This window comes from Garra rufa, chromosome 16, assembly GCF_049309525.1.
Source record: "Garra rufa chromosome 16, GarRuf1.0, whole genome shotgun sequence".
Taxonomy (NCBI): domain Eukaryota; kingdom Metazoa; phylum Chordata; class Actinopteri; order Cypriniformes; family Cyprinidae; genus Garra; species Garra rufa.
The window spans coordinates 18,094,279-18,112,122 of record NC_133376.1 but is presented as its reverse complement, the minus strand read 5'-3'; the positions used below and the strand labels follow the sequence as shown (position 1 = coordinate 18,112,122).

Below are 17,844 nucleotides of genomic sequence, written 5' to 3'. Positions count from 1 at the left end.
ACTTGTAGTGTATATGTATATTTTTAGCAAAACAACATGAATTTCTCGCTTTCTCCCTTTTAGCCAATCCTTTATGAAGGCCAAGACAAAAACCCAGAGATGTGTCGCGTCCTCCTCACCCATGAGATCATGTGCAGGTCAGTTCATATTTACCTCTCATTTCTTATTATAAGAACAATCTGAGACTTCTATGACAAACACAGCTCTGCTCATATCGGAAACACTAACATATTGAAGACATGCCGTTTCAGAAGTATCTTTTAATGCCTTATTAATTCCTTTTTTATTATTTAACATGAAAAAATGTATTACGCCTCATATTACTGATCACGATTTCAGTATCACTGTGTGAGAGAGGCTTTAGAAGAATATTAACATATGGTTTGGGAGTTCAGCTCACGGGTGTACCGCAGGGTTGCATAGGTGGGCCTACACGATTCTTCCCGCTCCACTGTGAAGTCCTACAGGGCCTTCCTCATTACATTGACCTTAATGCAGTGTAATTATGGGTTCACAGTGGGCTCGCGTGGCTGGAGGCCTGGATAGAGGTGTATTGTCCGTGAATTTTTTGCCTGATGGCCATTGGAGGGGGTAAGGATCTGTAGGGAAGCATGGCTGGGGGGTCGAGGAAGTTAAAGGGGCTCAGATGCTGGCGTCTTGGGTAACGGGGGGCTAACTTAGAGTTAATAATGTAGTGAGGGGAAATGGCAGGGCTTCTTTGGGTACCTGAGGGCCGGTGGGAGATGCAAATCCTCCAATAGAGTGCAGCAGTGATTATGTATTTTTATAGGCCAACCCTAAAGTTAGTATCACCCCGGATCCCTCGACAAAAACCCAATAGGATTTTTCCATTGGCTTTTGGATCATTGCAGAAAATAAGCTCTGTGAGCATCAAAAGTTTATGATTGTTAGACGTTTTGTTTTCTTTTGTTTTGAAGTCGAAATACATCATTATTGCAACACCCAGAAAAAATGGACTACAGATGCACTTCACGTCCGGTATTTTTTATGTATTTAATGCTAATGTTCTTTGCTTTGCTCTGACAGAGATTTGCCAAGAACAGAGACAGTCAATTATTATGGGGAGCCTGTCGAGTTATTAAAGTGTTGATGGGAATTTCAACACATTCGGAATCATTAAGATGGACTTTGCTAATTAAGTTCATCACAGAAGTGATTCCATCTGGCTGCCACCAGCACTACATAAATCTCACAAATGCTTCACCCTATAAAGTGGGCATCATCAGCTCCAGAAAACTCACCTGTTTTACAGCGCACAGCATTGGATGCTGGGTATTCGGTGCTATTTTCTCCCTCAAGGAACCGGGCTTTCTCGGAGATGATTTCGATACAGGTTCCATTTCCATAATGATGGCTCAGTTTGAGTCGGTCATTATGTGATTGAGTGTGATTATTAACTGCCTCCCCTGATGAATGGTGTGTTTCCATTCGCTAATGAGAGCGAGATGAGAGATATTTCCCCTGTCTCTCACTCCCAGGTGATAGAACTCTTTATCAGGGCCCTGACGGAGTCTGCCTCACCTGCAACACCCATCAACAGACTGAAAGCACAGCAGCTGTTCGTGGCAAACTTGATGTTCTCGTCCCAGACGTGAGGATGAGTGTCCTACGGTCCCTTTCGGTTATAATAAATAGCGCTTGTTTTGGAGATCATTTCCTTTGTGTGGCAAATGAGCTTAGCAAACGACTTTGACGGATTAATTGGCATCTCTTGTAACAGAGTTACAATATTGCCACATGAACATCATACTTCCAGTCACCAGGAACTTTTAGAGAGCTTTGTTTTGAGATTTAGCTGGTTAGCATGGCCCATTTTGCCCCTGCTGGTAGACGTTGTAACTGCACCATTTAACAGGGACCTCTATTGGAAACCATTCCAAAATTGCTCCTATTCAGGCAAAATAATTTATCTAAAAATATTATATATATTTCCTTTCAGCTGCTGTTTTGGCATTACATGTAAAAAAATATCAATTAATATAATGGATAAATAAAAAATAAATAATAAAAATAGGTATATCCAATGTGTCTGATTATTTTAGAGTTATATATATAATTTATGAATTTGAAATCTGAATTAATTTATATTATTATATTTATTAAAAAAATTTCTGTCGGCTGCTTTTTTGGCATCTTATGTAAAATAAATGAATAAACATTAGATAGATAAAGAAAATCAGAAAAATTGGTATATATAATATTATATAATTTATGTGAGAAACTTAAATTAATTTATATTATTATTTGTTTTACAAATTTCCTGTCAGCTTCTTTTTTGGCATCTTATGTCAAATAAATCAATAAACATTAAATATAATATAAATAAAATAAATCATAAAAAATATGTATATCCAATGTGACTGATTATTTTAGAAAAATTATTATTATTATTAAATAATGTATTTATATATTTATTATTCTATATTTATGAGAGAAAATTAATTTATATTGTTTTTATTTATTATTTTTTTCTGTCAGCTGCTTTTTTTGGCATCTTATGTAAAATAAATAAGCATTAGCTAGATTAATAAAATAAATCATAAAAATATGTATACCCAATGTATCTTATTATTATTATTATTATTATTATTATTATTATTATTAATAATAATAATAATAAATAATTGATGTATATAAATTATTTAATAATAATAATAATAATAATTCTAAAATATTATATTATTGTATAATTTATGAAAAAAACTTTAATTAATTTATATTGTTTTTATTACAATTTTCCTGTCAGCTGATTTTTTTGGCATCTTATGTAAAATAAATCAACAAACATTAGATAGATGATAAGTAAAATAAATCAATAAATAATAGATATATATATGTCTGATTATTTTGGAATTTTTATTATTATTATATATTACATCTATATATATTCTTATGTTGGTTTTAATTTGGTAGGAGGTAAAAATATTTCAAGATATGTTATGAAGTTAATGGATAAATTAAATATAAATTTTCACATACAAAACAGTGCACATTTTGCCCCTGAATTTAAAATATTGACTCTATAATGTGTTATCTATAATGGACTGTAGGAAGTCATTTGTCATGGGACAGGACTTGGTCTGTCTTTAATCATTCAAGGTCCTTCCTGCTCATCCCAATGACTTGAAACTGGCACTTCAAGAGTCTCCAAATGAGGCCTCGCAGCGGTTAGTTGGCATGGCGCACCTACAAAATCATGGCGCGCGGTGCACAGTGGGCACGGACTGGTCTCTGTCCGCCAGTCTGGAAGAGGATGCAGTGTTGGAGGGCTCTGCCATCGGCTCTCACCCTCCAGTCAGGCAGCCTGGTGCATATGATTAGCCCTGGCCGCATCCTCTCTGTGCCTGGCTGGGTAATTACAACACTTGGCCTTTGAAAACAAGCCCTCTATTGACATCCATTCTCTCTGTCCTTCTCTATCGTTTCATGTCTTATCTTACTCCTTCAGCATGTTCCACTCTATCTGATATTAGTCTTAAGATTCTCCAGGGAGGCTTTGAAGGCTGTTTTTTTTACAAGCTCCGCTCTGATATTGCGCCCTCGCCCGATAAACGCACCTTTCTAGTTTTTAAGTGAATCTACTTCAGGATACCGTCTGGTGGACTAGCGAGGGCCACGCTGGAGATAGCAAGCTGAGTAGGTAGCTCTTAAAGCATCTGTCGACTAATCAGTAGGAGCGGCCGGAGCCGTTGCCTCTTTGCAGCAGCACAACTTGTCCTGTGCTCATTTCAGGGGTTTGAGGTTGGAGGAGCTGCATTTGTTTTCGTGGCTCTGGCCCTTCGTCATTAGCCAAGCCAGGGCTAGCCTGCTCAGGCCCTGGAGGGAACGCCATTAAGGCCACATTACGGACGCTCCGCCAAGGTTTGTTTTTGCGAACGGGGGCCCGGGCCTCCCTCCGGACCTGGCTGTGCTCCTGGGGTCCAGTTTGTTTATAACACTTCTTTCGCAGTTTGAGGAGGTTGTCACCACAGCCTCACCATTGGGTTTCCAATGCTAATTGGTCTCCTGGAAGTTTGCTAATGGTTCCAAGTAGCTGGGGGAATAAATTATGGTGGCGCGCTCTATGGCAACAGTCACACACACAAAGAACAGGAAAACAAGGAACGGTTCGTGTTTTTTCAGGTTCTTAAAGATCAAACGATGTGATAAATGATTCATAAAGTCAGATCGTTTTGCATTCAGTGGCTCTAAGTGAGGATTATTTGTCAAATGGCAATCTAATGCATGACAGCATGAAGCAAGTAGGATGAATATATCAGGAGTCTTAGTGGTCGGAAAAATCCATACAATATGATTTGAAGTTATTGCTTAGCTAATCTTAATCGAGGGTAATGATTTTTTTGTTTCAGCATCTACTTCATCATTTCATCAAACTGGGTAGAGAAAAATGGAGTAGATACTGCTATTCAGGAACAGCACTGCTTCCTGATTAATTTTTATTATGCTTTGTCATTATTCATAAAATATCTATTTTTTCTTAAAATCATTTATTATTATATTATATTATAATATATTATGAAGGAATGTAAATGTTATATGCTTTTTTAAAGAATATAAATGTAAATTTATAATATTTATTATCTATTTATTATATTGATAGTCCTACACTCTTCTCAATATTATATTATATTATATTATTTTATATTATATTATATTAAGAAATATAAATTTTAAGATTTTTTATTTAATATATTGTGTATAATATAAAATATTGTATCATATTATTACAAAAAAATAGACTGATTATTTATTAGTACTAAATTCTTAGGGGTATATGTGTCTCATTACATTATATTATATAATTTTTATATGATATGATATTATATTATATTATATTATATTGTATTGTATTATAAGTTTTTAATAGTATAAATTTAAAGATTTTTTATTTAAATATATCGTTTATAATAATATATAATTTTATTTCATAATATGTTATTACAAAAAATACACTGCAATTATTTAGTATATTATATTATGTATGTTATGTTATATTATTAATATAAATTATGTACGTTTTATACAATATATACAATCTAAATGTAAAGAATTTTTTATTTAAATATGTAAACCTGTACCACAGAACCAGTCATAAGGGTCTTTTTTTATTTTATTTATACATATGAAAGTTGAATAAATACAGCTTTCCATTGATGTTAGGATAGAACAATATTTGGCAGAGATCTAACTATTTGAAAATCTGGAATCTGAGGGTGCAAAAAAATCTAAATATTGAGAAAATTGCCTTTAAAGTTGTCCAAATGAAGTAATCACAAATATATTTACAGTAGAAAATTTACAAAATATCTTCATGGAACATGATCTTTACTTAAAATACTAATGATTTTTGGCATATTTATTTATTTATTTATAATTTGACCCATACAGTGTATTGTTGGCTATTGCTACAAATATACCTATGGTTCATAAGACTGGTTTTCTGGTCCAGGGTCACATATATTGTGTATATCAATATATAATATTATATCACAACCTATTATTACAAAAATACACTGCGATTATTTATTATACTGATAGTTCTAAATTCTTTGGGGTATCTGTGTCTCTCTCTGCAAGAACGCAATCCTGCAGGAAACTGCAAAAATATTTCTCATCTGACTGATGATCTCAAGCTGATGAGATTAAACTTAATTGGAACCATTTTCACAAAGCAGGCGGCACCAGTGGTCTCACCAGTTTGGTTGGCAAGGGGTGAATGGGCTAGGCGGGATGTATTTAGGGGAACCACATGCCACCAGATGAGGTGCCAGCCTGGGGCGAGGGCATGGGCAAGGGCAGAGGTGATGACAGTGTTGGAGAGGAGCATTTGGGAGAGAGCCGCTGCACCAGGACTTCTCTGGGTGCTGTCCAAACTGTCAGAGGCTGGCTGAGTGACCTTGGCGGGGGCCCAGCCCAGCTGGAGCACAGGGCGAGAGGAGAAAGAGGGCGACCTGTCAGGCAGCCACCAGCTTGAGAAAGACTTGCCGGTCACCACATAGCTCCATCCCTATCTCTACAAGAACACAGCATTTCTTCTAAGCATGAAAGCAGAACTCTTTTTTGGACGCTCATACATAATTCTGTGGTCATTGAGCTGTTTTGTCCCTTTTCTTTGGTTCCAGTTCAAGTCACTGCTCTCAAATTCTGTATTCATAAAGTCTAATTGAACAATAAGCTGTTTGACTAAAGATACAGTCACTGTCATGTGTTGCTCTCTAAAACAACAGTAACTATAAATAAATATATAATTATATGGGCTATTCTACAGAACTGGTGCAAATTGATATCCCACAACCAAAAACACACTTGAAAAACAGTTAAGTATTCAAACCTTAGATTTTTACTAAGGTCACTACCGAACTACCGGACACTATTTTCTATATTTAAACACACTTTTTGGGAGTTATTCCATAACATTTAGTTTTTCTATGTGTAGAACTGTTCAGAACTGTGCTAGCTAACCATGTGCTGATTAGCATGTTTGTGCTAGGTTCAAAAGTCTAAAACTGCCACTATCGAAACAGTCACGACCAAAACATGTCATCATTATTTCGGTAGTGACAAAAGGGAACACAGTCCTTTATTTGGGGAAAATTTTAGTACATTTATGTAATTTTTTTTTAATGTTTTAGTTTTATTTTAGTATGTGGGTTAAAATTCTGTAATTTAAATAAATAGCGGTTGCTACTAAAACATTACTGTCACTACCAAAAAAATGACAGTCACTACCGAAACATGGGATGTTTCATAAAAAATAAAGTATACTGAATGATAGTGTTTGGTTCAATGTATATTCCAACTAATGAATCCTTAACTTTGAATCAAATTTTTCATTGTAAATGGCAAAAAGTTGATCATACTGTTTTCAAATTCAACGGATTTCATAAATCACACTTGAAATATTGTAAAAATTGTAATTGTTATTAATTTACTTCTGAAAACATTAGAAAACAATATATTTACAAGGAAAATTACTGTTTCGGTAGAGGACAAATATTCTGAAACTTTCTGAAAATACAATATGAGAATTAACTGCACAATTTTTTAAAAACAACTCCGTAGAATGGCCCATATAAGTAAAAAGAGAGAGATAGATATCTTTATTGATATCAGTACAGAAGTAGCAAGTCTCAAAAACATTCCAATATCGATCCAACCCTATTAGATAGACATGTAACTTATGTCTTTTATCCATTTCAGCCGGTGTTGTGACAAGAAGAGCTGCGGAAACCGAAACGAGACGCCATCTGATCCTGTCATCATCGACAGGTAAGAGCATGTTTTATCTTCCTCTTGCCCTCCAAAATGAAAAGACGGCGGATATTTTATTAATACGCATTTTGGGGGGCAAATCCGCATCCCACAGCAGGCCAATTGAGCGAAAGACAGTTTGTGTAGACACGCTCCTCTTGACAAACACAGCTCTCGCAGCGAGGGATTCTGAAACATTTAGAGGTACTGAATATATTGCATAATTCCCATCAATTTTGCTACATCTTTTTAGTTTTAGGTTAGCTAACTGCTTATTCCAGTCTGAATAGCATCTCTCAAACTCTTTACCCCGTCGACTGGACTTGTACTAAAAGCGTCTGCAGGGAGGTTCTGTAATGACTGGAATGGAGTGGATGCGATTGTGTGAGAGAGTGTGCACTTCCAAACAGGACAGCAGTGAGAGTGTCCTCCTAGGGCACAGGGGTCATTACCAAATCCATGTTGGCTCGTTAGACTGGCCTTGGAGCGTATCCAGCGGACAGAAGTGAAGGGAGCCGGAAATCAGTGACCCTCCCTCTTTCTCAACACACACACACTTACAGAAGCGCGGACGCACAAGCACACACAAAATCTTCTCACCTCTAGCTGCCATGGAGTGCATCTGATTGGTGTAAGGTCCGAACCTGCAGAGATGATGTCACCTTTTCATGCTCTCTGTGTCGTTTATGGAATGTACCATTATTTAGCCGCTCAGTAAATGACAAAACCCTGCAGCCGTTATTGCGGCCACGCCGGCAAACAAACTACCAATAATGCCAATTTACTAACAACCGACGGGGCGAGAGAACCATCAAAGGCGCGACAAAATACGACAAAAGCGTGCACGAGAGCGTTTGAATTTTTCATCTCTCTACAATGAGGCTGATATTGCCATCTGAAATGTTTCCTCTGGGAGTAGTCGGAATGAATGGCGCGACGTGGGGGCTGAATCGCTGATGTCTAGCGTGTGTGTGTGCCTGCCACATCCGAACTCCTCATTACGCTGACCAAAACCCATTCTAAAGTGTTTACGGGTGACAGCGGATGCGTGTGATTTAAGACGGACCGGTCCATACGACTGCATTTTAGCGCCCTATTAAGATGGGCAGTATTTATAGGAGCGCCGCCCTGAGCTCCTTAAACCAACAGATAAATCAGATCGGCGCGAGGGACGGCCGCCGGCCCACCATGCAAATCAGCTGTAGCGCCCGTCACTGTAAAAGGCTTAATGACGGCCATTCATCCTGCCCTCCACAGTCTCTACCTTTGTTTCAAGCACATATCTGCTCTGTAAATCAAGACCTGCTGCGCACGGCTGTGTGGGCCCATGCATCACAAATAAGAGCCCTTGCATGCACGCGCATGTGTACGCACGCTTGCATTAACACAACCGGACCTGGTGGCGTTCGAAGGAATCATTTTTCACGCCTGCCTCTCCGTTAGTTTGCTCTCATCAATTTTGCCCCATTGATTGTGATGTTTACTGCTAATGGGGACGATAAACAACAACAACAAACAAAGAGCTTCGCTTGATTCTTTTTGATTTCGGCCCATTATTGGCTGTCACGGGAAATAAGGCAATTACGGTGACGCAGTCACTTCCTGTCCCGTACCGGCTTCGAGTCTATTCACGAGTCCACTTAGTTAGGGGGTTAAGTGTGGGTCAGAAAGGTCAGGGGTCGAATTGCACGACCCCTTTACTTACCCAAACCGGGAAGCACTTGCATTACATGCCATTTGCACATCAAGAAGTGCTCAAACGATGATGGGCTAAGTGAAATATCGCTCGGCGAGGTTTAAAACGGGTGTTAGTACAAGCTAATATTGCAATTAGATCGTCTAGAGAGTTCTCTTAGTTGGACGATAAATTGTGAGGGGCTGTCAGTGCTTATGGTGGGATGGGGGGAGTTTGGTCTAATTACCATCTTTTGCCTTTTACCCGTTCAGTTTGGAATATGATCGTCATAATATGCTTTAGTCAGGGATTGAAATGAGACTATAGATAAGGGATAGGGACTATAGATCCATTTCCATGTGACCTTCCTGACCTTTGCTTTATGTCTGTGTTCACAAAGTGTCTCTACTCTCATGTCTTCATCAGGAAAGCATGCTTTCACGAAGGTTGTGTAATGGTACAGATTAGTAGATGTGAAAAAGTGAAGGCAAAGACAGTTCTTGAGATGTGCGTGTTAAGTGTGATATTTTTTATATGCAGTGAGAGCCAAAAGTCTCGGACAACATTGGAAATTATTTCAAAGGATATAAACAATGTATTGGGTTTTAAATGTAAGGGTAATAATAAAATATTTTTGACCAAAAATAAAAAAGAAACTAACATACACTACCAGTCGAAAGTTTTTGAACAGTAAGGTTTTTAATGTTTTTTAAAGAAGTCTCTTGTGCTCACCAAGCCTGCATTTATTTGTTCCAAAGTACAATAAAAACAGTACAATTTTGAAATATTTTTGCTATTTAAAATAACTGTTTTCTATTTGAATGTATATTTTAATCTGACTGTTTGTATAGGATTATGTCTACACATATATACAAACGTCCATGTGTGCAACTTAATCTTAACCCTTTGTTTGACTGTTTGTATGCTTTAGAGCTGTGTGTGGTTGTACATATGTGTGCATGTCTATGTCAGATCTTAACCCTGTGGGGGTGGCTGCTGGTTTTTGGTTATCAGCCTCTCTGGACTCTTCCCAGCAATCGCGTTCTATTGATCGAGCTGCGCGCCCATCGGTGCCGGCCAGATTAAGAGTATAGATTTGCAATAAAAGAAGGACATTACTGGGCAGCCTGGGTAAAATTGAAAAAAATGATGAGCTCTTGGAAGTGGAGATGAGTCAGAGGCAGAAGAGAATGGTGTTAAAGAGGCAGATTTTATGTACGTGTGTGTTAGAGACACATTACAGGCCGATACTGTACATGTATGACATTATACACTCAGGACTGGGACGTCTTTAATGTGCTTTAATGTGGAATATCAAGACGAGTGATGCAACAATTTCATTGATTAATCATTTTTAGAGTAATAATTTGCAGTCGCTTTTAGTCCTCACAAAAGCATCATTTTATTATCACATAAAATGCTTCTTAAAGGAACCGTTCCCTCCACTTGTTCTAAACCTGTATGTTAAAGGGTTAGTTCACTCAAAAATGAGCCTATTATTTACTCACCCTCTAAGCATCTTAGGTGTTATGACACCTTCTTTCAGACTAATCCAATCTGAGTTATATTAAAAATTGTTCTGGATCTCCCAAGCTTTATAATGGCAATGGGTGGGTGTTTTTCTTCAAGATTCCAAAACAAGTTAATAAGGTGCATCCATCCATAATAAAAAGTGCCTCACATGGCTCTGGGGGGTGAATAAAGGCCTCCTGTAGATTGATGTGTTTTTTTAAAGAAAAATATTGATATTAAAAATGTAATAATCATGTTAATCTAGCTTGCGCTAACAGTCATACACGAAAGCAGCTCCGGGCGGATGTGGTATGATTTGCAAAGAAAAATGTTGGAGGATTTCGATATAAACCAAGAGGAGACTGGTTTTCCTTTGCTAAAGTAATGAAACGTTGCTTCCTTTGCTCCTGTAAACGAACGTTAGTTTTCACGAGACTCAATTATGTTTTAAATATGGATATTTTTCTTTACAAAAACGCATTGATTCGCTACAGGAGATCTTTATTTACCCCCCGGAGCTGTGTGAGACACTTTTTTTTTTATTATGGATGGATGCACTTTATTGGACTTGTTTTAGACTGATGAAGAGAAACATCCACACACTGCTATTCTAAAGCTTGGGAAAGTCAGAACAATTTTTAATATAACTCCGATTGGATTCGTCTGAAAGAAGGAAGTCATATACACCTAGGATGCCTGGAGGGTGAGTAAATAATGTGCTAATTTTCATTTTTGGGTGAACTAGCCCTTTAAGCACAAAATAAGATGTTTTGAAGAATGTTGGTAACCAAAGAGCTGACGGTAGTCATTGACTTCCATAGTATTTTTTTAATAACATGGAAGTTAATGGCTATTGTCAACCAATATATACAGAAGTTTCATTTATGAGTGAAAAGTGACATGGGTAATTTCTGTGCCACTAGTTTTACCAAATGGAATTATAAAATAGATTTAACATATTTGACCCTGGTCCACAAAACCAGTCATAAGGGTCAATTTTTGGAAATTGAGATTTATACATCATCTGAAAGCTGACTAATTAGCTTTCCGTTGATGTATGTTTTGTTAGGATAGGCCAATATTTGGTCGAGATACAACTTTTTGAAAATCTGGAATCTGAGGGTAGATAAAAGTCAAAATATTGAGAAAATCGCCTTTAAAGTTGTTCAAATGAAGTTCTCAGCAATGCATATTACTAATCAAAAATTAGGTTTTGATCTATTTATGGTAGGAAATCTACAAAATATCTTCATGGAACATGATCTTTACTTAATATCCTTATGATTTTTGTGGTCTAGAGTCACATATATTGTTTAAGTGTTTTAGTTTGGATTCATACTAGGTCTGTCTGTTATGCAGGTATATTTGAGTGTGTGTGTGTGTGTGTTTCACGTGTGAAATATGAATGATCATGGAGTGTTGTAGAGGCAGGTGGCCCGTTTGGCTGGTTCAATAATTCTGTACATCCTGTCCCTCACAACGGGGACCCGTCTTGCCCCCCATTCCGTTCTCATACACACTTTTGTAGAATAGAGAAGAAACATATGAAAAGAATACCAGAGCGATTTTTGAGCATTCTGCAGTGGCACGGCTAAAGCCCTGGTGGTGGCACTCTGATAAAAACAGTGACAGATGCAGGTGAAATGAGGCCAGTCGCCATGACGATGTGGAGCGTAAAGTTCCCATAGCGCTTCTAGAATGGTCATCTCTCATTAACCCTGAGTCTATTGAGCCATTTTTACCCAAAGCACCCCAATCAACTGTAGAAGTGATTGCGACCACAATCATTCCTGCACTTTTAGCCTACACTCGAAAAGATGTTATGTTTTTTGTGCTTTTTAGATGACGGGAGAATTGGATAATGACGTGTTGCGAGCCTAATTCAAACCTATACCGCTCACAGAAGCACCACAGCTCAGTATGTCTGATAACTGACAATTCGAGCACTAATCGTGCAGCCGCAATCTAATGCAAACATTAGTTTTTATCTTGGCCGCAACGCGATGATGACCTTGAGTGGCCGACTGAGAGGATTGAAGGGAAATACGGCAGTCGCTGCTTGTGCTGTAGACCTCTCCTCTTTCATGCGGGCTATCCGTTTCAACTCTCGCTACACCAGCTACACAGCCAGGCCTGCAAATAGAAAGCCACACAACCACAAGCACCTTCCCTCTCGCTTCTGTTGTTACAATCTCACCCTCTGCCGCACAGAAGCCTCCAACAGAAGGTTAACTCACTGTAACTTATCTGGAGCACCAACGTCCTCCTGGACTTGAATGTTTACTGACTTGTTGTTGCAGTATTATCCATGTGTGCCACATGTGAAGAGTTTTCCTTTAAAGCTGCAGAATTGTTAGATTGATTAATCCTGTATTCAAAGCCAAAACATTAGTGGTTTGGCCTGACCATGACGTGGACCCATGCTGATCATGACCTGTATGTGGCAACAAGGAATGAACTGTTTTAAATCAAGTAAAAAAAAATGTGTATATGTGTGTGTATACACTTTAAAAACAACCCAACGCTGGGTGAAATATGGACGAACTCAGCGATTGGGTTGTTTTGACCCAGCAGTTGGGTTAAATGTTTAACCCAGCTTTTGGGTAGTTTTATTGAATTGTTTTGGTAATTGAGTAATTAGTCGATTATGCTGATGATTAATTGGGTAATCGTATAATTACAGTTAATTTTTTGTAGTAATAAAAATTAAACCTTAACAATCCTTTAAAATGACTAAAATACATATATAATAGCAATAAGGCAATATTAAAGGGGAAGTTCATTTCCAGAACAAAAATTTACAGATAATTTATTCACCCCCTTGTCATCCAAGATGTTCAAGTCTTTCTTTCTTCAGTCGTAAAGAAATTATATTTTTTGAGGAAAACCTTAGAGCTCTTCTCTCCATATAGTGGACTTCTAAAATGCAGTTTAAATGCAGCTTCAAAGGGCTCTAAACGATCCCAGCCGAGAGAGAAGAGTCTTATCTAGCGAAATATTTGGTTATTTAAAAAACAAAAAGACAATTTCTATACTCTTCAACCTAAAATGCTCTGCATGTACAATGTAGGACGATTTTGAAGTTGGAGGAGAAAATGAGATGGGAGTTTTTCGACAAACCCTAACTGTAGGCCCTAGTTTACTTAGACCTGAATAAGGGGTTTAGAAATTATCTAAAAAGTTTGGAAACACATTATAAACCATATCTTCCTGGCTAATACATGGCTCATGAATATTAATTATTTAACAACCACTTAGCAGTTCCTAATGATTTGCTTATAATTATATACAGTGTTTAAACATATTTTATTTTGACACAGCATCTTAAAAATGTGGCCTTCATGGCTTAAGCCATTGCCTAAAGAAAAAGCCCTGAAAAAGTGAGCCTCCTTGCTTATAAAGTTGTCATTTGGTACATCCAGCTAAATTTTTTCACACTGTGGTTGCCTGAATTTAAACTATTGTCTACATTAACGAGACAGTTCACCTAAAAATGAAAATTCAAACCCATTAGACCTTTGTTCATCTTCAGAACACAAATTAAGATATTTTTGATGAAATTCAAGAGCTTTCTGACCCTGCATAGACAGCAACAAAACTGACACATTCAAGGTCCAGAAAGGTAGTAAGAATATTGTTAAAATAGTCCATGTGACATGGAGTGGTTCAACCATAATGTTATGAAGCTACAGGGTATGAGAATACTTTTAATTTTTTAATCTTAATTTGTGTTCTGAAGATGAAGGGTCTTACAGGTTCGGAACAACATTAGGGTGAATAATAAATTACAGAATTTTCATTTTTGAGTGTACTGTCCCTTTTACACTAACAAAAGTTACACTAACAAAAGTAATTTTAATGGTAAGATCAAGTAGAAATGGGTTTTTCAAAGTGTTTTTTGTGCTGAATACCTATATCTGTTCTTCTTTGCTGCTAACATTTTTTTTTTCGTACAAACAAAGGGCTGTGTGCAAAAGGTCTGCACTTCTATTCACTTAAAAACTGACAAAGCGCTCAGTGAGGCTGGCAGGAGTTATAGCAGAGCGAGGGGCATCTGTAGTGCCTGTTTCCAGCTCTCTATGGGAAAATTGTTGTGTTTGCATCCAGAGCCTGAGGTGAGATGTGTCTGGGAGCCTGTGGGGCCGACAACATTAGGCCCAGGCTTAGTCACAGCCTGCAGAATGGCCCCGGGCCCTGCAGGGATCGATGTGCTCCTGAGGGCCCACTCTGATGGAGAAAGAGAGCAGCAGAAAGGCAGGAATAGAAGGTGGAAGAACTCAAACAAAACAACAACTATGCACCTGTCAGTTCTTACACCATTATTCTGGGGTTTCACACTACTTCTTCTTTAGGGATGCCGATAGATGCTCAGAGCGAGATTCTCCAAACAGCCAGGTGAGCATCGCCTCCTTCCACTGAATGGTAGAGCGTGTTTGGGGTCATGGGAATCTGATCGCCCCCCTCCAGCAAGCGTGGAAGTGTTGCAGCTAAATCCACCCCTCCAGTGCCTGTCACTAATGCTAGCATTATCCCTCGCTACCCCTCTGCGAGGGAAAAGCTATCGATCGCTTCTTCCTCATCCCTCTGTCGACATATCGCCGCCTCCTGCGGGTCTCAAAGAAGGAACGCTGGGTGCTGTGTAATCTGGGAAAGTAAACACAGTCAGGGGCCCTCTTAGCCACACCCCAGTATTGACTAAGATCATGTTGACTCGTCTGGGATACCACTGAACTGGGCCTGAACTTCATATTTAGATGCCAGATGGGTACTGTATATGATTTCATACTAAAATCTAATAATTATGCTTTGTATCTTCCCTCAAACTACCCTATAACTGGTAAAATCACTGTAATGACTACTCTCTGATAACTTTACCCCCTCTTACCTTAGTTACGCGAGCGTCTGTCCAATTAAAAACAGCCCTAACGAGGCCCTGCTGTTTTGCATCAGAGGGTATGGTGCCATGCTTCATTAAGGTGGCTCTATCCATGGTGCTGATTCTGGCTAGCAGATGTGAAGGGGGGTTTGCATGCTCCTCCTTAAGCTGCTGAAAGGGTAGAGCGGTCCTGTCGCCCCATGGAGATCCAGATCAGCATGGGGCTCTGTGCAGGTCATGGTTCGGTCAAACTGCAGATGTTCTCGAGAGGTGCTCACATATAACGGTGGTTTTAAATATAGAATATCAAATTTAGGTCTGATTTAAATTGAAATCATAGTATTTATTCTGGCTGTCTTTTAGGGTCTTGTCATTTTAGTTGTATGTCATGGCATAAACAGATGTAAAATTTTATTTATTTATTTGTCCACACTTAAAATGTTTTTTTCCCCTAATTTGACGTTGAATATTTTAATATTGAGTATTTTTTTCCCTCCTTCATTTATTTTTTCTCCCTCTCTCTATTTTTTATTTTTTTTTTTGCTTTTTTCTCATTAGGTATTTACTTTTTTTTTTTTTTTTTTACATTTTCTTCTCATAGAATATCTGATTTTACATTTTGTTTTTCCTTTTTTCTCATTAAGTATTTTAAGTTTTTTTTTTTTTTTTTTTTGCATTTTCTTGTCATAAAATTAGTGGTGGGCATAGATTAATTTTTTTAATCTAGATTAATCTAGATTAAATCTTGAAATTAATCTAGATTAATCTAGATTAAAATGGCTAATTTGAATTCTTCTGAAAGCATTCAGAATATGTGTGCTACCCAAATAATGACTAAAAGTAAGTCTTTGAGAACGGGTTTCTCAAGCCAGGTGGCGCATTAGACCAGGCGCTCATCTCCTGTTTCCAAAATGCATTACAAACTGCTTGACAATTGCATTTAAAACACAATTAACTATACAAACTTGTGTAACCAAGTACTTCTGCGCAAAAGGCTGTACGACGTGCGCGTTCCAGTAAAATATACAGGCGCGCGGGTATGGATAGCCTATCTGCGTGCATCTTACAAAAAACTGCGTTGCTTTTAGAAGCGTCAATTCAGTTGTTGCATATAGTATAATGTCTTTATTTCGGGATTATCAAAGTAAATTATAACTCAAACTTGAGATTTTACTGGGGCACAGCAGGTTTTCACTGAGGCACGTGCCCCAGTAGAAAAGGGTCTAGCAACGCACCTGCCCTGAAGCGGCTTCATAACTGCATCCATGTCTGCGCGTCTCATTTGATGTGGTAATTTCACAGAAGTTGAAGACTCGTTCTCGCCCCCTACATTGCAATTCAACTAGATATCCGTCATCCGCGCTAAAATATCAAAGTGAAAGTCATCATATCTTGCGTAGTTTAGACCCAGCTCCCAACCCAACTTTGAGAATAGATTAACGGCGATAATTTTTTTATCGCGCGATATGAGTCTCACGTTAACGCAGCCCGTTAACGCCGATAACGGCCCACCACTACATAAAATGTATTTTTTTTCTTTTTCTTTTTTAGCATATTTTTTTCATTGTGTTCTTATTCAATATATAAATATTTTTCCTCATTCCATTTTATTGCATTTTTATCCTCATTGGATATATGAATATTTATTTCTTATTTATTTATTTATTTTCTTTTTTTTGTTGTTGTTATATATCCGAATATTTTTATAATTTTCATAGAATTTCTTTCTCATTCAGTATTCACATTTTTCTTATTTTGGGAGCATTTTCTTATCATAGAATATCAGATTTTTCTATTTTGTTTTTTTTTTTTACATTTTTTGAACATTAGAAAACTAGAAAATGCAAAAAAAAAAGTGATTTTTTTTTTGTTATATATCCGAATATTTTTCAAATTTTCATAGAATATGCTTTTTCATTGTTTTTTTCCATCATTTTTCTCAATGATTAACTGAATGATTTTTAGTTTGTTTTTATTTAATGTAATTTTGTTGCATGATTTCTTTTTTTAATATTATTGTTATTATTATTTTTATCTATGTATTTTCTCTTTTCTTGTTTGTTTGTTTTTTTGTGTGTGCATTTTTTGCTTTTTTTTTTTTGTTCTATTTCCGAATGTTTTTTCAAATTTTCATAGAATTTCCAGCTTCACTCTGAAATCAAATTGTGTATTTTTCGACAAAAATAGAAACCTGTGAACCAACAGAACATAGTATTGCTTGTCATCAGGACCAAAACTTCAAATACATTGAAGAGATTTACAATTTATTGTTTTTTTGTTTTTTATCAGGTTGTCTATGATTAGGACTCAATGTTATGCAGTTGAACACAATACATATAAAGTAAACAGAAACAAAAGCTGAAGAAAGGTCATTCCACCTCTAGAGTTCCCAACTGGATCAGGGAGTGATTTGTGAGCTGAACTCTACAGGTCCAAATCTAGTCAACCTCACCTCCGAAATCCCACACAGCTGAACAGCAGGAAAACACAGCGGTATAGAACGTCCTTG

General features: G+C 37.3%; 1 protein-coding gene across 1 annotated transcript in view; it reads left to right on the top strand.

Moving 5' to 3' along the window:
* The window catches only part of LOC141288088 (transcription factor COE3), a 113,393-nt gene that overhangs the window by 25,452 nt on the left and 70,097 nt on the right, over nucleotides 1-17,844 (top strand). The window contains exons 5-6 of the mRNA XM_073820202.1: nucleotides 64-137; nucleotides 7,222-7,290. Coding sequence (XP_073676303.1) covers nucleotides 64-137; nucleotides 7,222-7,290 — 143 coding nt within the window. The remainder of the gene's footprint in view (nucleotides 1-63; nucleotides 138-7,221; nucleotides 7,291-17,844) is intronic.